This window comes from Ranitomeya imitator, chromosome 2 (assembly GCF_032444005.1).
Source record: "Ranitomeya imitator isolate aRanImi1 chromosome 2, aRanImi1.pri, whole genome shotgun sequence".
Classification (NCBI taxonomy): Eukaryota; Metazoa; Chordata; class Amphibia; order Anura; family Dendrobatidae; genus Ranitomeya; species Ranitomeya imitator.
In genome coordinates, this window is record NC_091283.1 from 28466579 (window position 1) to 28491606 (window position 25028).

General features: G+C 46.6%; 1 protein-coding gene across 1 annotated transcript in view; it reads left to right on the top strand.

Moving 5' to 3' along the window:
* Positions 1 to 20561: 20561 nt before the first annotated feature.
* LOC138661534 (H-2 class II histocompatibility antigen, A-U alpha chain-like) overlaps positions 20562 to 25028 on the top strand; it is a 202893-nt gene continuing 198426 nt past the window's right edge. Inside the window, exon 1 of the mRNA XM_069746318.1 lies at positions 20562 to 20809. Within this exon, the coding sequence (XP_069602419.1) occupies positions 20737 to 20809 (73 nt within the window). The 5' untranslated portion in view covers positions 20562 to 20736. The remainder of the gene's footprint in view (positions 20810 to 25028) is intronic.

The window sequence follows — 25028 nt, forward strand, 5'->3', positions numbered from 1 at the left end:
TCTAATCTTAAAAGGTTGGACCTGCGTTTTATCATCGAAATTAGATAGTTTAGACTCCAAATCCTTGATACGGCTCTTGGTATTCATGAGTAACTCCCTGTCATGCTCTAAGAGCATGTTCATGATAATATTTGAGCAACGTAGCAGTCCCTGTTCCCATGTGGAACGAAACGTCACAGAGGGCTCCCATGCAGGATAAATGGGGACCCTAAGGCCCCGGGGCACAATATTGGCTTTAATATACTCTTCTAAGCTACGAATGTTCCACCACAGCCTAATCCCCAATCTATGGGCCGTGGTAAGCTCAGATGACAATGTGGAGAACTCAGAACCTGGTACACTGGTCTCCATGGAAGAGAAAACATTAACAGATTCAGCACGCCAGGCCGCCTCCCGAGCGTCCCAGTCCATGGTGGACCCCACACCAGCAATGCACTAAAAAGACACAAGATACAAAGAAGTATACTCAGTAAATAATAATAAATCTACCGATCCTAAAAACCCCAGGGTTAGGGTGCGTGCCTGCCAACAAAGAAAACCTGCTATAAGAGCCAGGTTAACAATACCATGAAAGTAGAAAAAGTCGGCGCACAGCCATATATATAATATTTAAACAGGGGGTGCAAGCAGCAGAAAAATATATAGACAAAAAAGAAGAAAGACAAAGATACTGCTACAAAATGCACACCACCAATATATATATATATATATACAAAACACTTTTATTGACATAACAATAAAACCAATTAAAATCACTACGCCACTATGGGCCACCTGGATACATGATAGCATAACATATACAAATGAATATATATAACGCCTGTCAATTGATCAACCAATTATAATATAGGACATACACAAGCATAAAATAATACTGTCCTGCCTAATGGCTCATGGGGTATCTAAAGGCATAATGACATATCTAGACCTGAAAAAACAAAGGTCAGCCAAATAGCCACAATATACCCATATAATAATCACTAGAGAAACCCCCTACTTCCAGACAAAGTGATGGACAATAGTAAGCTGCGGTATAATACAAACCAGCTATAGAAGGACAGGCTGAAAGATCCAGGAGACCTAGTGGGCAAGAGCCCCACGCGTATCGCCTCCGGAATGAGGCTTCGTCAGGGGAAGTATGTGCTAAGCCAATACACAAGTGCATATATAGGTTTCTTATAAGTGCTTAAAGCGCCTACCGATGTGTAAATCCGTAACGCCAGGGAGACGGGGCTGCTACACAGCCCTAAATCCGGAAATGACGAGCTCCATAGAGCTAATGAGTCAGGCATGAAACAGCGCCTGCGCCCCTGAGTCATGACGATAGACACGCTGCACAGCAAGCACGCCTGACTCCTGCCCTGACTAACTGCCATGGAATAACTGCTGCATCACGACACTTTGCTTTTGGGATGCTTGCGTGCACCCCCACATGCGTGCACTCCTAAGGATGTTTCTAAATTTATAGTCCATACTGCTGGGTCAGAAGAGATGGATTGTGGGAACTGGTTGGGGATAATTTGGCAGCTGGGGCCAGCACACCAGGGGGTGATTAAATGATCAAACATATTGTGGCTGGCAACATCTATATGCTATAACACCAGATAATATCTACAGTGACCACAGTCATGGGTATACATCCAACAGTGAGTAAAACGTACAATGCAACAAATGAATTATACCAATCATTAAGCAGGCACATTAAAATATGTTGTTAGATGGTAGAGTGGCAGATGACAGACAGCAAGCAGAGGGAATTTTTACCATTAGAGTCTATTGCAGCAGATGAGACAGCAAGCAAAGGTGGGAAGAATTTGACGGCTGTTGTAACTTGTTCAGAAGTTAGCGACATTTAGGTGGTAAAAATACACATTTTAATTTCCGTCATGCCACTTGCATTAATTCCTGAAAATCACCTGAAGGATTAATAAAAGACCTGAATGCAGTTTTCAATATGTCTGGGAGTGCTATTTTTAAAATGGTATAAGTTTTGGGGGTTTCCAAATATATGGGACCTCTAAAGTCACTGCAAACATGGATAGGTCCCTAAAAAAATAAATTTTGTAAATTTCCTTGAAAAAATGAAAAATTGCTGCTACATTTTTAAACCTCATAAAATGTTAACAAAATAAAAGAACATTTTACAAATGGTGCTGATGTAAAGCAGACATGAGGGAAATGTTATTTATTAATGTTTTGCTATGGTATGACTATCTGGATTAAAGGGATAATCATTCAAAGTGTGAAAATTGCTATTTTTTTTAAAATTTTTCGCAAATTTCTGACATTTTTTGTAAATAAACACAAAACATATCAACCTAAATTTATCATTGTCATAAAGTATAACGTGTCATGAAAAAACAATCACAAAATCACTGGGATTTGTTGAAGCGTTCCAGAGTTACTACCACATAAAGTGACACTGGTCAGATTTCAAAAATTTGGCTCTGTCACTAAGGGGTTAATGAAATAAACACACATGGTGTGTTAATGTCTTTATTGTATGCTCAATCCAACTGACGACCCTTGTCATCTGAAAAAAGGGAAAATTAAAAAGCAACAATATCGCATACCTGTCTGCCGTTCAGTCAAGTCCCACGCTGTAAATCCATCTGAAGGGGTTAAATAATTTTACAACCAGGAGCCTGCTAATGCAGCCACCCCTGGCTGTAAAAACTGGGGAATGAATGGAATGCAGGAGAACGTAGCTTCGTAGACTTGCGGTGATGCGCCCCCTGGTGGCATAAACTCATATGAACTGTAGTGTGGGAAAATATTTAGAAAAATTCCCATCCATTCAGTTGGATTGAGCATACAATAAAGATATTAAAACCCCATGTGTATTTATTTCATTAAAGTACTTTATTCATAGTGTGTGTTTTTTTAACCCTTTATTTCTATTGGATTAATAATGGATAGGTGTCTTATTGACAACTCTCCATTATTAAGCAGGCTTAATGTCACCTTACATTAGCAAGGTGACATTAACCCCTTATTACCCCATATCCCACTGCTATTCGGCAGTGGGAAGAGAGTGGCTAAGTGCCAGAATAGGCGCATCTTACAGATGTGCCTTTTCTGGGGTGGCTGGGGGCCGATGTTTTTAGCCTGGGGGGGCAATAACCATGGTCCCTCTCCAGGCTATTAAAGGGGTTGTCCACTACTTTCAATTAACCCCCCAATGTATCCCCCCGGGGCCCCTAATGATTTGTTCAAATACCTTGCGTTGCCGTTTTCGCCTGTGAGCGGCGCTATTCAGGCTGCTGAGTCCGGGTCACATGACCCCCAGACTGCAGCCGCCGCTCATTTCCGCCGACGTCACGTCAATTTCCAGGCTCTGAAAATTGACGTGACGTCAGCAGCAGGCGTGACCAGCCCCCACAGTCTGCAGTCACTCAGCAAGAGTGACTGGGCTGTGGGCGGTGCTGGGGGCTGCCTGCAGGGCTGTGCTGGGGGCGGGCAGGGCTCTGTGTTTACTAAGTGCTGCTGGGACCTGCGGGTGGGCGGGGCTCTGTGTGCTCACTGCTGGGATCTGAGGACGGGGCTGTGCTGCGGTCGCCGGGGCTCTGGCGGATGGTGTTTGTGCTGCAGTGAGCGGTTGCCGGTGTCTGGCGGCCGGCGCCGGTGTCTGGCGGCCGGCGGATCTGCTGAGGTGTGTGTGTGTGTGCGCGCGCGCAGGCATCGTCCGATGGGACTACAAGTCCCATCGGGCTTTGCCTGATACACTGACAGTGAGTGACACATTAGCCAATGATGGGACAGTAGTAGTCCCATCATCCGGCTAATGTGCTGAATGTAAAAAAAAAAAAAAACACATACACAGTACATACATACAACACACACCATGTGACATCATGCAACATGCACCATGCGGCGACATGCACCATGCGACAACATGCACCATGCAACATGCACCATGCGACGACATGCTACATGCGACGACATGCTGCATGCACCATGTGACGGCATGCGACATGCACCATGCGACGACATGCTGCATGCACCATGCGACGACATGCTGCATGCACCATGTGACGGCATGCGACATGCACCATGCGACAACATGCACCATGCGACATGCACCATGCGACTACATGCGACATTCACCATGCGAAATGCACCATGCGATGACATGCTACATGCACCATGCGCCAACATGCACCATGCGCCAACATGCACCATGCGACAACATGCACCATGCAACATGCACCATGCGACGACATGCTACATGCGCCGACATGCTGCATGCACCATGTGACGGCATGCGACATGCACCATGCGACGACATGCGACATGCTGCATGCACCATGTGACGGCATGCGACATGCACCATGCGCCGACATGCACCATGCGCCGACATGTACCATGCGACAACATGCACCATGCGACATGCACCATGCGACTACATGCGACATTCACCATGCGAAATGCACCATGCGATGACATGCTACATGCACCATGCGCCGACATGCACCATGCGCCGACATGCACCATGCGATGACATGCACCATGCGACGACATGCACCATGCTACATGCGCCGACATGCGACATGCTGCATGCACCATGTGACTGCATGCGACATGCACCATGCGACGACATGCTGCATGCACCATGTGATGGCATGCGACATGCACCATGCGACGACATGCACCATGCGAAAACATGCACCATGCAACGACATGCAACATGCACCATGCGACGGCATGCGACGGAATGCGACATGCACCATGCGACGGCATGCGACATGCACCATGCGACTACATGCGACATTCACCATGCGAAATGCACCATGCGACGACATGCTACATGCACCATGCGCCAACATGCACCATGCGCCAACATACACCATGCGACGACATGCTACATGCACCATGCGACGACATGCGACATGCTACATGCACCATGCGACGACAGGCGACATGCACCATGCGACGACATGCACCATGCACCATGCGGCGACATGCTACATGCACCATGTGCCGACATGCGACGACATGCACCATGCGACGACATGCGACAAAATGCACCATGCGACAACATGCACCATGCGACGACATGCACCATGCGACGACATGCGACATACAGTACATACATACTACAGACATACAGTACATATAACATAGAGTACATACTCACCATCACTTGTCACTTTGTTCCCCGAAGCCATTGTCACCTGTAAAAAATATTAAAATAATAAACAAACAATATACTCCCTGTCCGCAGAAATCCAATTAAAACGAGTGTCCCACGACGATCTCCCGTGGAGAGCAGGAGCATCAGTTGATGCGACCACTCTCCAGAGGCTCCAGGAACACAATGATGGAAGGTATCCTTCCATCATGTATTCCTCACAAGGTATTCCTACGCCCCTGTGAGAAAATAGTCCCTAGTCTCACTATTGGCATTGCTGGGTGAGACATTTTCCCACGCAGCAATTGCCATAAAATGAGACCAGTGAACTAGAGTAACCTCAGTGATGCACTGCAGGAGCCATTGTCTCCTGTCAGTGTGTCACTGAAGGTCCTATAGAGCAGTGACATCACCCGATGTCACTGTTCTATAGGGGAGATCGTCGTGGGACACTCGTTATTAATTGGACTGCGTCGGACAGGGAGTATACGGTTTATTATTTTACTTTTTTTTGCAGGCGCTGAAGTATGGTAAGTATGGTTAAATGAAGAATATTAAAATACTTTTTTCCAAATGTGTGTGTGTTTTATTAACCCTTTCTTACTTATTGGATTAGTAATGGATAGGCGTCTTATTGACGCCTCTCCGTTATTAACCCGGCTTAATGTCACCTTACAATAGCAAGGTGACATTAACCCCTTATTACCCCATATCCCACCGCTACTCGGGAGTGGGAAGAGAGGGGCTAAGTGCCGGAATTGGCGCATCTTACAGATGCGCCATTTCTGAGATGGCTGCGGACTGGTATTTGTAGCCTGGGGGGGGGGGGGCAATATCCATGGCCCCTCTCTAGGCCATGAATATAAGCCCGCAGCTGTCTGCGTAGCCTTTCTGGCTATAAAATATAGGGGGACCCCACGTCATTTTTTGGGGGGGTCCCCCTATTTTAATAGCCAGTAAAGGCTACGCAGACAGCTGCGGGCTGATATTCATAGCAGGCTACAAATATTGGCCCCCGGCCGTCGGCTTTCCCCCTCTGGCGCAGAGAATTGTGCGGGAGCCCACGCCGGTTTTTTCTTTATTTTTAAAAAATTCAACGCTCATTAAGGCCTCTTTCACTCTTGCGTCGGTACAGGTCTGTCGCTATGCGTCGGGCCGACGTACCGACGCACGTTGTGAAATTTGTGTACAAAGTGGGCAGCGGATGCAGTTTTTCAACGCATCCGCTGCCCATTCTGAAGTGCGGGGAGGAGGGGGCGGAGTTTCTGCCGCGCATGCGCGGTAGAAAATAGCGGGCGCAACGGCCAAAAAAACATTCACTTGAACGTTTTTTCGTGCCGACGGTATTCCAAAACACGACTGATCCGTAGCACGACGGACGCGACTTGTGGCCATCTGTCGCTAATACAAGTCTATGGGTGAAACGCATCCTGCGAGCACATTTGCAGGATCCGTTTTTTTCCACAGGGACGTTTTTTTTCCGCTGGATCCGTTTTTTTCCGCCGGATGTTTTTTTTTTCCACCAGATCTGTTTTTTCCACCGGATCCGTTTATTTTCGCCGAATCCTTTTTTTAACGCCAGATCCGTTTTTTCTCATAGAGTTGTATTAGCGCCGGATTACACCTGATGGCCACACGTTTCATCCGTTTTTTGCAGGATACGTCAAAAAAGCTGTTTCCGCCGGACGGAAAACACATACAGAGAAACGGTTTTTCGGTACGTCGAAAAAATGCACAGCGACGGATCTAGCAAAAAACGGATGAAACGTGTGGCCATCAGGCGCACTCCGGCGGTAATACAACTCTGAGAAAAAAACGGATACGGCAGAAAAAAAAAGATCCGGCGAAAAAAAACGGATCCTGCAAATGTGCTCGCATATAGTATATGACAGCCTCCCCCATAGAATATAATATACCCCACATAGTATATAAGACAGCCTCCCCCATAGAATAGAATATACCCCCGCAGTAGTATATAACACAGCCACATCTATAATATAACACTGGGAGCGTCACTCTGTCCGAAGCCTTTATAGACTGCGCAAGCGCCGGCGCAGTCTGGACCCCACAGAGTGATGCTCCCAGGAGATCGAGGCATGCGTAAACACTGAACGCACACCGCGATCTCCAACGGAGAGGCAGGGACGCGCCAGGAGGGTAAGTATAAGCTATATTCACCTGTCCCCCGTTCCAGCTCTGCGTGCGGCTCCGTCTCCCGGGTCCTCTGCCTGTGATTTTTCACAGTTCAGAGGGCGCGATGACGCGCTTAATGCGCGCCGCCCTCTGACTGAACAGTCACAGCCAGAGGACCCGGAAGAAGTGGCGTGCAGCGCTGGAACAGGGGACAGGTGAATATAGCAAGTGTCGGGGGCCTGAGCTAGCGGCAATACCGGCACCTGACCCCCACAGCGCGCCGGTGATCCCGCCTGCTAAGGCCCCCCAGCACTCGGCACCCAGCGACGATAGGTGAGTATGTTATTTTTTTTTTTTATATATATATCGCAGAAGCATACGGGGCATATAATACTATGGAGCATCTTATGGGGGCCATCAACATTTATGGAGCAGTGTACGGGGCATATACTATGGAGCATGTTATGGGGGCCATGAACCATAATGGAGCAGTGTACCGGCCATATGCATGGGAGCAGCAAATTACAGAACGATGGCGCGGGATGGGAGCAGCGCATGTCAGAATGGGGCTGCAGGATGGGAGCAGCACATGACAGGATGGGGGCGCAGGATGGAGCAGCACATGACAGGATGGAGACCATATACCAATATAAATGCTCGCCACCTGGGCGTAGAACGGGTTCAATAGCTAGTAGTATATAACACGGCCTCCCCCTTAGCATATAATATACCTCCCATAGTATATATCAAAGCCCGCATATAATATAGCACAACTTGCATAGTATACAGCACAGCCCGCATAGTAGTATACAGCACAGCCCGTGTAGTAGTATACAGCACAGTCCGTGTAGTAGTATACAGCACAGTCCGGGTCGTAGTATATACAGCACAGCCCGCGTAGTAGTATATACAGCACAGCCCGCGTAGTAGTATACACAACACAGCCCACACAGTGGTATATACACAGCACAGCCCACACAGTGGTATATACACAGCACAGCCCACACAGTGGTATATACACAGCACAGCCCACACAGTGATATATACACAGCACAGCCCACACAGTGGTATATACACAGCACAGCCCACACAGTGGTATATACACAGCACAGCCCGCATAGTAGTATACAGCACAGCCCGTGTAGTAGTATACAGCACAGCCCGTGCAGTAGTATACAGCACAGTCCGGGTCGTAGTATATACAGCACAGCCCGCGTAGTAGTATATACAGCACAGCCCGCGTAGTAGTATACACAACACAGCCCACACAGTGGTATATACACAGCACAGCCCACACAGTGGTATATACACAGCACAGCCCGCACAGTGGTATATACACAGCACAGCCCACACAGTGGTATATACACAGCACAGCCCACACAGTGGTATATATACACAGCACAGCCCACACAGTGGTATATATACACAGCACAGCCCACACAGTGGTATATACACAGCACAGCCCACACAGTGGTATATACACAGCACAGCCTACACAGTGGTATATACACAGCCCACACAGTGGTATATACACAGCACAGCCCACACAGTGGTATATACACAGCACAGCCCACACAGTGGTATATACACAGCACAGCCCACACAGTGGTATATACACAGCACAGCCCACACAGTGGTATATACACAGCACAGCCCACACAGTGGTATATACACAGCACAGCCCACACAGTGGTATATACACAGCACAGCCCACACAGTGGTATATACACAGCACAGCCCACACAGTGGTATATACACAGCACAGCCCACACAGTGGTATATACACAGCACAGCCCACACAGTGGTATATACACAGCACAGCCCACACAGTGGTATATACACAGCACAGCCCACACAGTGGTATATACACAGCACAGCCCACACAGTGGTATATACACAGCACAGCCCACACAGTGGTATATACACAGCACAGCCCACACAGTGGTATATACACAGCACAGCCCACACAGTGGTATATACACAGCACAGCCCACACAGTGGTATATACACAGCACAGCCCACACAGTGGTATATACACAGCACAGCCCACACAGTGGTATATACACAGCACAGCCCACACAGTGGTATATACACAGCACAGCCCACACAGTGGTACATACACAGCACAGCCCACACAGTGGTATATACACAGCACAGCCCACACAGTGGTATATACACAGCACAGCCGACACAGTGGTATATACACAGCACAGCCCACACAGTGGTATATACACAGCACAGCCCACACAGTGGTACATACACAGCCCACACAGTGGTATATACACAGCACAGCCCACACAGTGGTATATACACAGCACAGCCCACACAGTGGTATATACACAGCACAGCCCACACAGTGGTATATACACAGCACAGCCCACACAGTGGTATATACACAGCACAGCCCACACAGTGGTATATACACAGCACAGCCCACACAGTGGTATATACACAGCACAGCCCACACAGTGGTATATACACAGCACAGCCCACACAGTGGTATATACACAGCACAGCCCACACAGTGGTATATACACAGCACAGCCCACACAGTGGTATATACACAGCACAGCCCACACAGTGGTATATACACAGCACAGCCCACACAGTGGTATATACACAGCCCACACAGTGGTATATACACAGCCCACTGTTATGGAGGCAATCCAGTGACACAGTGTACCAGCGATCAGAGCACATACAGTGATCTGACAATAACCCAAAAACAATAGAACGAGCTCTGAGACGTGGAATCTCTGTAGACTGCAATACCTGAACCTATCCTAAACACAACTAAAGGTGGCTGTGGATTGCGCCTGACGCTACCTATGCAACTCGGCACAGCCTGAGAAACTGACTAGCCTGAAGATAGAAAAACAAGCCTGGCTTGCCTCAGAGAAATACCCCAAAGGAAAAGGCAGCCCCCCACATATAATGACTGTGAGTAAGATGAAAAGACAAAACGTAGGGATGAAATAGATTCAGCAAAGTGAGGCCCGATATTCTAGATAGAGCGAGGATAGTAAAGAGAACTTTGCAGTCTACAAAAAACCCTAAAGCAAAAACCACGCAAAGGGGGCAAAAAGACCCACCGTGCCGAACTAACGGCACGGCGGTACACCCTTTGCGTCTCAGAGCTTCCAGCAAAACCAAAAGACAAGCTGGACAGAAAATATATCAACGAAAAGCAAAGAAGCACTAATCTAAGCAGAGCAGCAGGCCACAGGAAAGATCCAGAAGCTCAGATCCAACACTGGAACATTGACAGGGAGCAAGGAAAACAGAATCAGGTGGAGTTAAATAACGAAGCAGCTAACGAGCTCACCAGAACACCTGAGGGAGGAAGCTCTGAAGCTGCAGTACCACTTGTGACCACAGGAGTGAATTCAGCCACAGAATTCACAACAGTACCCCCCCTTGAGGAGGGGTCACCGAACCCTCACCAGAGCCCCCAGGCCGACCAGGATGAGCCACATGAAAGGCACGAACAAGATCGGCAGCATGGACATCAGAGGCAAAAACCCAGGAATTATCTTCCTGAGCATAACCCTTCCATTTAACCAGATACTGGAGTTTCCGTCTAGAAACACGAGAATCCAAAATCTTCTCCACAATATACTCCAATTCCCCCTCCACCAAAACCGGGGCAGGAGGCTCAACAGATGGAACCAAAGGTGCCACGTATCTCCGCAACAACGACCTATGGAATACATTATGTATGGAAAAGGAGTCTGGGAGGGTCAGACGAAAAGACACAGGATTGAGAACCTCAGAAATCCTATACGGACCAATAAAACGAGGCTTAAATTTAGGAGAGGAAACCTCCATAGGAATATGACGAGAAGATAACCAAACCAGATCCCCAACACGAAGTCGGGGACCCACACAGCGTCTGCGATTAGCGAAAAGTTGAGCCTTCTCCTGGGACAAGGTCAAATTGTCCACTACCTGAGTCCAGATCTGCTGCAACCTATCCACCACAGAATCCACACCAGGACAGTCCGAAGACTCAACCTGTCCTGAAGAGAAACGAGGATGGAACCCAGAATTGCAGAAAAATGGAGAAACCAAGGTAGCCGAGCTGGCCCGATTATTAAGGGCGAACTCAGCCAACGGTAAAAAGGACACCCAATCATCCTGGTCTGCAGAAACAAAACATCTCAGATATGTTTCCAAGGTCTGATTGGTTCGTTCGGTCTGGCCATTAGTCTGAGGATGGAAAGCCGAGGAAAAAGATAGGTCAATGCCCATCCTACCACAAAAGGCTCGCCAAAACCTTGAAACAAACTGGGAACCTCTGTCAGAAACAATATTCTCAGGAATGCCATGCAAACGAACCACATGCTGGAAGAACAAAGGCACCAAATCAGAGGAGGAAGGCAATTTAGCCAAGGGCACCAGATGGACCATTTTAGAAAAGCGATCACAGACCACCCAAATGACTGACATCTTTTGAGAAACGGGAAGGTCAGAAATGAAATCCATCGAAATATGTGTCCAAGGCCTCTTTGGGACCGGCAAGGGCAAAAGCAACCCACTGGCACGAGAACAGCAGGGCTTTGCCCTAGCACAAATCCCACAGGACTGCACAAAAGTACGTACATCCCGTGACAGAGATGGCCACCAGAAGGATCTAGCCACTAACTCTCTGGTACCAAAGATTCCAGGATGACCGAACAATGAAGTTCAGAGATAACTTTATTAGTCCACCTATCAGGGACAAACAGTTTCTCCGCTGGACAACGATCAGGTTTATTAGCCTGAAATTTTTGCAGCACCCTCCGCAAATCAGGGGAGATAGCAGACACAATGACACCTTCCTTGAGAATACCCGCCGGCTCAGATAACCCTAGGGAGACGGGCACAAAACTCCTAGACAGAGCATCCGCCTTCACATTCTTAGAGCCCGGAAGGTACGAAATCACAAAGTCGAAGCGGGCAAAAAATAACGACCAACGGGCCTGTCTAGGATTCAAGCGCTTGGCAGACTCGAGATAAGTCAAGTTCTTATGATCAGTCAATACCACCACGCGATGCTTAGCTCCTTCAAGCCAATGACGCCACTCCTCGAATGCCCACTTCATGGCCAGCAACTCTCGGTTGCCCACATCATAATTACGCTCAGCGGGCGAAAACTTCCTGGAAAAGAAAGCACACGGCTTCATCACTGAGCAACCAGAACCTCTCTATGACAAGACCGCCCCTGCTCCAATCTCAGAAGCATCAACCTCGACCTGGAACGGAAGAGAAACATCTGGCTGACACAACACAGGGGCAGAACAAAAACGACGCTTCAACTCCTGAAAAGCTTCCACAGCAGCAGAAGGCCAATTAACCAAATCAGCACCCTTCTTGGTCAAATCGGTCAATGGTTTGGCAATGCTAGAAAAATTACAGATGAAGCGACGATAAAAATTAGCAAAGCCCAGGAACTTTTGCAGACTTTTCAGAGATGTCGGCTGAGTCCAATCATGGATGGCTTGGACCTTAACCGGATCCATCTCGATAGTAGAAGGGGAAAAGATGAACCCCAAAAATGAAACTTTCTGCACACCAAAGAGACACTTTGATCCCTTCACAAACAAAGCATTAGCACGCAGGACCTGAAAAACCATTCTGACCTGCTTCACATGAGACTCCCAATCATCCGAGAAGATCAAAATGTCATCCAAGTAAACAATCAGGAATTTATCCAGATACTCACGGAAGATGTCATGCATAAAAGACTGAAACACAGATGGAGCATTGGCAAGTCCGAACGGCATCACTAGATACTCAAAATGACCCTCGGGCGTATTAAATGCAGTTTTCCATTCATCTCCTTGCCTGATTCTCACCAGATTATACGCACCACGAAGATCTATCTTAGTGAACCAACTAGCCCCCTTAATCCGAGCAAACAAGTCAGATAACAATGGCAAGGGATACTGACATTTAACAGTGATCTTATTAAGAAGGCGGTAATCAATACACGGTCTCAGCGAACCATCCTTCTTGGCTACAAAGAAGAACCCTGCTCCCAGTGGTGATGACAATGGGCGAATATGCCCCTTCTCCAGGGATTCCTTCACATAACTGCGCATAGCGGCGTGTTCAGGCACGGATAAATTAAATAATCGACCTTTAGGGAATTTACTACCAGGAATCAAATTGATAGCACAATCACAATCCCTATGCGGAGGTAGGGCATCGGACTTGGGCTCTTCAAATACATCCTGATAATCAGACAAGAACTCTGGGACCTCAGAAGGGGTGGATGACGAAATTGACAAAAATGGAACATCACCATGTACCCCCTGACAACCCCAGCTGGATACCGACATGGAATTCCAATCCAATACTGGATTATGGGTTTGCAGCCATGGTAACCCCAACACGACCACATCATGCAGATTATGTAGCACCAGAAAGCGAATAACCTCCTGATGTGCAGGAGCCATGCACATGGTCAGCTGGGCCCAGTACTGAGGTTTATTCTTGGCCAAAGGTGTAGCATCAATTCCTCTCAATGGAATAGGACACCGCAAAGGCTCCAAGAAAAACCCACAACGTTTAGCATAATCCAAATCCATCAGATTCAGGGCAGCGCCTGAATCCACAAACGCCATGACAGAATACAATGACAAAGAGCATATCAAGGTAACGGACAGAAGGAATTTGGACTGTACAGTACCAATGACGGCAGACCTAGCGAACCGCTTAGTGCGCTTAGGACAATCAGAAATAGCATGAGTGGAATCACCACAGTAGAAACACAGCCCATTCAGACGTCTGTGTTCTTGTCGTTCAACTCTGGTCATAATCCTATCGCACTGCATAGGCTCAGGTTTAATCTCAGGCAATACCGCCAAATGGTGCACAGATTTACGCTCGCGCAAGCGTCGACCGATCTGAATGGCCAAAGACATAGACTCATTCAAACCAGCAGGCATAGGAAAACCCACCATGACATCCTTAAGAGCCTCAGAGAGACCCCTTCTGAACAAAGCTGCCAGCGCAGATTCATTCCACTGAGTGTGTACTGACCACTTCCTAAATTTCTGACAATATACTTCTATCTCATCCTGACCCTGGCACAAAGCCAGCAAATTTTTCTCAGCCTGATCCACTGAATTAGGCTCATCGTACAGTAATCCGAGCGCCAGGAAAAACGCATCGACACTACTCAATGCAGGATCTCCTGGCGCAAGAGAAAATGCCCAGTCCTGCGGGTCGCCGCGCAAAAAAGAAATAATAATCAATACCTGTTGAACTGGATTACCAGAAGAATGAGGTTTCAGGGCCAGAAATAGCTTACAATTATTTTTGAAGCTCAGAAACTTAGTTCTATCACCAAAAAACAAATCAGGAATAGGAATTCTTGGTTCTAGTATAGATTTCTGATCAATAGTATCTTGAATCTTTTGTACATTTATAACGAGATTATCCATTGAAGAGCACAGACCCTGAATCTCCATGTCCACACCTGTGTCCTGAAGTACCCAAATGTCTAGGGGAAAAAAAAGACTGAACACAGAGCTGAGAAAAAAAAATGATGTCAGAACTTCTTTTTTCCCTCTATTGAGAATCATTAGTATGGGCTCCCTGTACTGTTATGGAGGCAATCCAGTGACACAGTGTACCAGCGATCAGAGCACATACAGTGATCTGACAATAACCCAAAAACAATAGAACGAGCTCTGAGACGTGGAATCTCTGTAGACTGCAATACCTGAACCTATCCTAAACACAACTAAAAGTGGCTGTGGATTGCGCCTGACGCTACCTATGCAACTCGGCACAGCCTGAGAAACTGACTAGCCTGAAGATAGAAAAACAAGCCTGGCTTGCCTCAGAGAAATACCCCAAAGGAAAAGGCAGCCCCCCACATATAATGACTGTGAGTAAGATGAAAAGACAAAACGTAGGGATGAAATATATTCAGCAAAGTGAGGCCCGATATTCTAGATAGAGCGAGGATAGTAAAGAGAACTTTGCAGTCTACAAAAAACCCTAAAGCAAAAACCACGCAAAGGGGGCAAAAAGACCCACCGTGCAGAACTAACGGCACGGCGGTACACCCTTTGCGTCTCAGAGCTTCCAGCAAAACCAAAAGACAAGCTGGACAGAAAATATATCAACAAAAAGCAAAGAAGCACTAATCTAAGCAGAGCAGCAGGCCACAGGAAAGATCCAGAAGCTCAGATCCAACACTGGAACATTGACAGGGAGCAAGGAAAACAGAATCAGGTGGAGTTAAATAACGAAGCAGCTAACGAGCTCACCAGAACACCTGAGGGAGGAAGCTCAGAAGCTGCAGTACCACTTGTGACCACAGGAGTGAATTCAGCCACAGAATTCACAACAGCCCACACAGTGGTATATACACAGCACAGCCCACACAGTGGTATATACACAGCACAGCCCACACAGTGGTATATACACAGCACAGCCGACACAGTGGTATATACACAGCACAGCCCACACAGTGGTATATACACAGCACAGCCCACACAGTGGTATATACACAGCACAGCCCACACAGTGGTATATACACAGCACAGCCCACACAGTGGTATATACACAGCACAGCCCACACAGTGGTATATACACAGCACAGCCCACATAGTGGTATATACACAGCACAGCCCACACAGTGGTATATACACAGCACAGCCCACACAGTGGTATATACACAGCACAGCCCACACAGTGGTATATACACAGCACAGCCCACACAGTGGTATATACACAGCACAGCCCACACAGTGGTACATACACAGCACAGCCCACACAGTGGTATATACACAGCACAGCCCACACAGTGGTATATACACAGCACAGCCGACACAGTGGTATATACACAGCACAGCCCACACAGTGGTATATACACAGCACAGCCCACACAGTGGTATATACACAGCCCACACAGTGGTATATACACAGCACAGCCCACACAGTGGTATATACACAGCACAGCCCACACAGTGGTATATACACAGCACAGCCCACACAGTGGTATACACACAGCACAGCCCACACAGTGGTATATACACAGCACAGCCCACACAGTGGTATATACACAGCACAGCCCACACAGTGGTATATACACAGCACAGCCCACACAGTGGTATATACACAGCACAGCCCACACAGTGGTATATACACAGCACATCCCACACAGTGGTATATACACAGCACAGCCCACACAGTGGTATATACACAGCACAGCCCACACAGTGGTACATACACAGCACAGCCCACACAGTGGTACATACACAGCACAGCCCACACAGTGGTATATACACAGCACAGCCCACACAGTGGTATATACACAGCACAGCCCACACAGTGGTATATACACAGCACAGCCCACACAGTGGTATATACACAGCCCACACAGTGGTATATACACAGCCCACACAGTGGTATATACACAGCACAGCCGACACAGTGGTATATACACAGCACAGCCCACACAGTGGTATATACACAGCACAGCCCACACAGTGGTATATACACAGCCCACACAGTGGTATATACACAGCACAGCCCACACAGTGGTATATACACAGCACAGCCCACACAGTGGTATATACACAGCACAGCCCACACAGTGGTATACACACAGCACAGCCCACACAGTGGTATATACACAGCACAGCCCACACAGTGGTATATACACAGCACAGCCCACACAGTGGTATATACACAGCACAGCCCACACAGTGGTATATACACAGCACAGCCCACACAGTGGTATATACACAGCACATCCCACACAGTGGTATATACACAGCACAGCCCACACAGTGGTATATACACAGCACAGCCCACACAGTGGTATATACACAGCACAGCCCACACAGTGGTATATACACAGCACAGCCCACACAGTGGTACATACACAGCACAGCCCACACAGTGGTACATACACAGCACAGCCCACACAGTGGTATATACACAGCACAGCCCACACAGTGGTATATACACAGCACAGCCCACACAGTGGTATATACACAGCCCACACAGTGGTATATACACAGCACAGCCCACACAGTGGTATATACACAGCACAGCCCACACAGTGGTATATACACAGCACAGCCCACACAGTGGTACATACACAGCACAGCCCACACAGTGGTACATACACAGCACAGCCCACACAGTGGTATATACACAGCACAGCCCACACAGTGGTATATACACAGCACAGCCCACACAGTGGTATATACACAGCACAGCCCACACAGTGGTATATACACAGCCCACACAGTGGTATATACACAGCACAGCCCACACAGTGGTATATACACAGCACAGCCCACACAGTGGTATATACACAGCACAGTCCACACAGTGGTATATACACAGCACAGCCCACACAGTGGTATATACACAGCACAGCCCACACAGTGGTATATACACAGCACAGCCCACACAGTGGTATATACACAGCACAGCCCACACAGTGGTATATACACAGCCCACACAGTGGTATATACACAGCACAGCCCGCACAGTGGTATATACACAGCACAGCCCACACAGTGGTATATACACAGCACAGCCCACACAGTGGTATATACAGCACAACCCACATGTCATCCCCCCGATAATGGCTCCACACTCTCCTCACCTTTCCTCTTGCCCGCGCTGCTCCTGTCTCGGCGGCTGCAGTCTGCCCGGGACACAGCAGGTGTGTGATGATATGACGTCATCGCGCACCCGCAGTGTCAAAGGCAGAGCGGGGAATGATGGGAGAGGGAGCGTCAGCAGACGCTCTCTCCTCCATCATTGCATTGAACTATACCGGCGTCAAAGACGCCGGTATAGTTGAATGCGGCGGCGGCACTGGCGGAAGGAGGGGGAAAGAGTGCAGCGGCCCACTACTGGCACCGGCCCTTCTGGCATTTGCCAGAAGTGCCCGATGGCCAGTCCGGCCCTGGTCACCACCCACACACTTCCCTCCTCCTGAACTGCAGCGTTTCTCGGACTCCACATCCACAGCAAAACTGCAGATATTTTTTACATATCAATGAAAGTCTGAGGCCGGAGTCACACTACAGCGAGATACAGCCGAGTCTCGCAGGTTAAATCCAAGCTCTGGCACTGGCACTCCGGAGCGGAGCGTGCGGCTCCATGTATTGCTGTGCGGCTGCACGCTCCGCTCCGGAGTGCCGGTGCCAGAGCTTGTATTTAACCTGCGAGACTCGGCCGTATCTCGCTGTGTGTGATCCCGGCCTAAGCGTGCAGAAACGCTGCAGTTCGGCACAAAAGAAGTGACATGCTGCGGAAAAAAAAAAAAGTTGCGTTTCGGTGCGGTCTTTTCCGCAGCATGTGCACAACAAGTCTGAGGCTCCCATAGACTTGCATTGGTTGTGCACTACACTGCGGATTTGCTGCAATTCTGTGCGGCAAAAAACGCTGCGGATCTGCAATCAAATCCGCAACGTGTGCACACAGCCTTAGCATTTAGTGAGCCTAGCAAAAAGGCAAGCAAAAAACAAGTGTGGGATTTGCACTTTTTTTGCAATTTCATCGCACTTTGAATTTTTTTCACATTTTCTGTTACACGACATGGTAAAACCAATGGTGTCGTTCAAAAGTAGAACTTGTCCCGCAAAAGATAATTCTCACATGGCCAAATTGACGGAAACATTATGGCTCTGGAAAGAAGGGGAGCAATAAACGAAAAAAGCTCCAGGGGTGAAGGGGTTTAGAAACATGGATATGGACATATCTATGGAAATAGATATATAGATATATAGATCTATCTGTATGTATTCATCCCATATCTATCTAATTCTATCTATCTGTCTGTCTGTGTCTATTTATCTATCTATCTATCCCATATCTATCTATCTATTATCTGTCTGTCTATTATCTATCTATCCCATATCTATCTATCTATTATCTATCTATCTATCTATCTATCCCATATCTATCTAATATCTATCTATCCCATATCTATCTAATATCTATCTATCTATCTATCTATCTATCTATCTATCTATCTATCCCACATCTATCTATCCCACATCTATCTATCTATCTATCTATCTATCTATCTATCTATCTATCTATCTATCTATCTATCTATCCCATATCTATCTAATATCTATCTATCCCATATCTATCTAATATCTATCTATCCCATATCTATCTATCTATCTATCTCTCTATCTATCTCTCTATCTATCTCTCTGTGTAATGGAGTGTGGGTTGTACAAATGTAAAAGAGGAGTTGGACAGAAATGACACCACAAATCTTTTTGAAGAGAGAGGAGGGAGGGGTTTGGGTGTGTTTTTGGAGTGGGTGTGGTAGGTCCGGGCTTAGTGGCAGTGCAAAGCATCATGGAACTTGTAGTATTAGAGCACAATAAGGAAGTTGTCGATTAACCCCATGAGAGCTGAATCCAGCACTGAAGATGTGCTGCTACAGCATGATAACAGCTAATATTGCTAAAATAAACACAGTAGATGTTTTCAGTGGCACATAATAGCAAGATTTATGAAAAAAAAACAAAAACTTTATAGTAGTGGATAACTTCTTTAATATCTGCCCTCAGTCACTTTCTTTCCCACTCTGGCGGAGAAAATTGCACGGGAGCCCACGCCAGCTTTTTCCGTGATTTAACCCTTTATTTTAACACCAAAATTTTGCACACAGACACTTCTAACATTATTAATGAGGAATGTGTAAAAAAAATAAGGGATATGAAATGGTTTACGTTATGTAATCATGTCTCATATCTTGTAGCAGAGATAGCAAAAGCCGCCAATTGAATTACCGGCTTTTCTGTTATCTAGCTCTGTAATATATATATATATCTCCCTATTCTATGTGTAGACATTAATTTTATCTATTCTATTCTAACCTGTTAGTGTGATTTTACTCTACACCGCACTGAATTGCCGGCTTTTCTATAGAACACCGCTGCGTATTTCTCACAAGTCACACTGCTGGTCCGTGTGTAATCTGTGTTTTTCTCGCCCCCATAGACTTTCATTGGCGAATTTTTTGCGCAATACACTGACAAACGCAGCATGCTGCGATTTTCTCAGCCCGTAAAATACAGCCGAGAAATATATGGCAGATAGGAGCTGCCCCATAGAGAATCATTGGTCCGTGTGCAATGCGTAGTTTTTGCGCCTCTCATACGTCCGTAAAACTCTCTAGTGTGACCCCGGCCTAACTCTTTGTTTGGATGTAGATAGTATTTTTTGAAGTGACGGGTTCCCTTTAACTTCTGGTAAAGCAGATATAAACAGAATAACAACCCTAGTGAAGGTAACAGTAACACACAGGCTAACTGAGCTTGTAGGAGAAGAAGTCTACCCAGAAACTATGAGGTCAGACTCCATTACTGAGCTCATTGGATGAAGAATATGAAACACTCCCTGTAATAACTTCTACTTGTTAGATTTTTGTGTTAGAAATAAGATCTGCAAAGGTTTATTCAGAATTTGTGCATTATACGAACAAGATGGTCGGGAGAACAGACGTGTACCTAGTGCTGATCTGTGCATTGTGCCTGAAAGTGTGCCCGGCTGTGCGAGGTAAGTGGGGAGGATGGGGGTTATACTCTGCTATGGTTTATAAATACAGAGGTGTAAAGAGAATAAGACTGTAGAATGAAGTAGACTAATGTATTCTTTTTACTATCTGTATTTTTTGTTTTATGTTCTTTTTAGGTCTTTATGAAATCCTTCATTCACCTGAATTTATTTTATGTGAAATATGATCATATAGCAAAAGAAAATGAAACTGTTTTTAGCAAAGACCAATGTATGAAAAATTCCTGTTGCTGACATTTTGTGCAAATTGTAACTTTTCACAAGTTTTTGTGTAAAAGTGTTTTTTTAAATTATGTTATTAAGTACATTTCCCAATGTTTTAAAAGAGTGTCAAATGTTGCATGTTAATGTTGAATTTTGTGTTAGTTGAGACTTTTTATCGATGTTTAAAATGGCTGCAACATTTGTTCCAATCAGAGGCATAGCTGGGGTTCAGCTCAGGGGGGGCGGTGAAACATTTGAGTTGTCCCCTAACCAGGTAACCATTTGTACAACTAGAGTTGTGAACCCTGATCGTGGGTATAGAGGAACGTCAGCAGATGACCGCGCTATTACTGAAAATATATCTACACAAAGACCAGCACTGATATTTCTGCCATATGGTGACCATATAATGGTAGATACCAGTGCTACAGAACATATAGGTGATTACAGTACAGTTATATATAGTAACTTACTGCAGAGATAACAAAAACACATTTGACTTCTTACATTTCCGGCACAGTCCCCATCTATTCCTATCCTGCTCAAACTCCTCATCCTGCCAATACCCCAATACTGATCCGTTGCTGCCATATGTGTCCCTATTACTGCACCTGCTGTGTGGTACAAAAACAACGTTCCTCTTACTGCCCCACATAGTAATGCCACCACTGTGCCCTTAAAAAGTAATAATGTAACAATGCCCCATTTGAGCCCTTTAAATGGTAAAATTACTCCATTGAAAAGATGAATACCCTGTGTAAATGCCCTAGAAAAGAGTCCACAATTTGCCCCTTTGATGGTTACAATACTCTGAGTGCCCCTATAACAATAATGCTTCTTAAGTGCCCATTTAATATTTAATTATGTCCACTGTGTCCCTCAATATACAGCATCTCTATATACAGTATAGTGGACCCACAGCTTCCTTATACAGAGTATGATGTACCTACAGCTCCCCTATATACAGTATGATGGGTCCATAGCTCCCCTATATACAATATTATGCCCCACAGCTTACCTATATATAGTATGGTGGGCCCACAGCTCCCCTATACACAGAACCACAGTCAGTACATGAATACTGCACAAGAACCACAGTCAGTACATGAATGCAGCACCAGAACCACTATTGGTAAATGAATGCAGTGCCAGAACCACAATCAGACAATCAGTATATGGGCAGCACGGTGGCTCAGTGGTTAGCATTGCAGCGCTGGAGTCCTGGGTTCAAATCCCACCAAGGACAACATCTGCAGGGAGTTTGTATGTTCTCCTCGTGTTTGTGTGGGTTTCCTCCGGGTACTCCAGTTTCCTCCCACATTCCAAAGACATACTGATAGGGAATTTAGATTGTGAGCCCCATCGGGGATAACGATGATAATGTGTGTGCAAAACTGTAAAGCGCTGCAGAATATGTTGGTGCTATATAAATAAAGAGATTATTTATTTATTATTTATGAGTATAGCACTAGAACCACACTTTTACTCTTCTGCATAGTGCCCACAGGATACTATGCCTTCACATTAGCATCCCTCATATACAATAAAAGTCCTTTTAACTGTCAGCTCTATAAGGCACTTACCTTTCCCACTTCGGCACCAGGGTGACAGCCATAATAGGGAACCAGACTGACTCAGTTGGGTGACGACCTCTAATCAGTTCTGGATTGGTATATTTGCACACAATCAGGATCATGGTCAGTACATGAATCCATTACCATATCCACTGTCAGTATATGAATCCAACTTCTCCATACTGTGCCACTGCTTTTCCATATTGTCCCCAAAGCTCTCACCTCTCCATACTGTCTCCCTACGCTGCCATCTCTACATACTGTTCCCCTACTTCTCCATGCAATCCCCTCACACTCTCACTTCTCCAATTCCCCATCATGTACCCCCATTTGTCCCTACTGTCCCCTATGCTCCATCCTGTTCTCCCACCTCTCCATACTGTTCCGCCACATATTCCTATTGTACACCCACCTCTCCACACTCCCATTTCCCCATACGGTCCCGCCACCTCTCTATAATGTCTCCTACTTCTCCATATGGTCCCCCCAGTCCTCTATATTGTTCCCCACTTCTCCTTACAATCCCCATACGGAGTTCTCCATAAAGTCCTCAGACACTCCCAATTCTCCATCCTGTTCCCCCACATTGTCCCCTATGTTTCCACCTCACCATACTGTCCCCCCACTTCCTCATATTGCACACCCACATTTCCATATTGTACCCCCACTCCAAATTTTCCATAAGGCCCTCCACCTCTCCGTAATTCCCCCACTTCTGTCCCAGCACTTCTCCATATGGCCCACCCTCATGCAGCTCCCTCTCACAATTTTCCCCACTGCCCCATAATAAGCAAACACAAAGCGACGGCTCTGTGATCACAGCAGAAGAGTGATGAGGTCAGCAGTGTGCTACCTCATCACTCCACTGCACTGCATGTCGGGGTGGGGAGATGACGAGTGCTCCCCTTCCTTCCTACAATGCTGTGTTGCTTAGCTGTATTCACGTTCAAGAGACGTGAATACATCTGAGCACAGGGAAAAAGAACCCGCATGCTGTGCAGCCCTGGATTAATTATATCGGCTCACTGTGCTCTCCAATGTGCACTTCGATATAGTTAAGGGTAGCATAGCTCCGGGTGGGCGCCCCGTGGTGGTCCTTCCCCTGAGGACGGGGCCCAGAGAGACCGCACCCTCTGTCCCCGCGATAGCTACACTTCTGGTTCCAAGCCATTTTAGACAGCTATGTTCTGTCTTGACTGTCACGATCTCCACATTGTCATTGTCTGCTAAGTTACTATTGTGTAGAGGGCGTCAGTCTGTTTGGGTTGTGCTGGGTCTGGGCTGTAATCACCTGTGTTCACTTCTCTTGATTAGTCCTCTACTTAGGCTTGCTAGCTCCTCCATCCAGTGTCAATCTCTCGGTGCTCTTTGGCTGACCCAGCCTGACTTTATTCCCTTCCTGGACTTAGACTCTTTGCTTGTGACCTGATTTCTCTTTTGTCTGCTCCCTGTAAACTATATTGCCTTTCTGGTTTTCCTGACCCGGCTCGTGAATTGGATTTCGTCTCTGACTACCCCTTGTTGTACTGTGCAATTTCCTGGATCTGACCTCGGATCGTTTGACCTCCCTTTACTTATCCAGTAAGTAGTATTATATTACCATCTCTTATTGTAGTCTTTCTCTCCACTTTTGGGACTTAATATTTCTATAATGACTCGCGTCACATTGACTGTCTTTGTTGCTACTTTTATGTAGAAATTAGAGTGGAGTGCATCGATTCATGAAACCCTGATCCAGAGGCCGGTTCAATATTTTGTGGTCGCAGGACAGGAGCACCACAAAGCGCCTCCTGCCTGCTTGCATCTTTGGTTCCTGGCTAGTCAAAAGAAGGTCAGGAGATGCCAGCAGGTAAGTGGCAGTTCAAAGGGCTTCCATCCTGCAGCCATGAAATACTGACCTATCCACTGTATCCGGCTCCTGCTGATTCACTCATTTCTAGTAACATAGTAACATAGTAACATAGTAACATAGTTAGTAAGGTCGAAAAAAGACATTTGTCCATCCAGTTCAGCCTATATTCCATCATAATAAATACCCAGATCTACGTCCTTTTACAGAACCTAATAATTGTATGATACAATATTGTTCTGCTCCAGGAAGACATCCAGGCCTCTCTTGAACCCCTCGACTGAGTTCGCCATCACCACCTCCTCAGGCAAGCAATTCCAGATTCTCACTGCCCTAACAGTAAAGAATCCTCTTCTATGTTGGTGGAAAAACCTTCTCTCCTCCAGACGCAAAGAATGCCCCCTTGTGCCCGTCACCTTCCTTGGTATAAACAGATCCTCAGCGAGATATTTGTATTGTCCCCTTATATACTTATACATGGTTATTAGATCGCCCCTCAGTCGTCTTTTTTCTAGACTAAATAATCCTAATTTCGCTAATCTATCTGGGTATTGTAGTTCTCCCATCCCCTTTA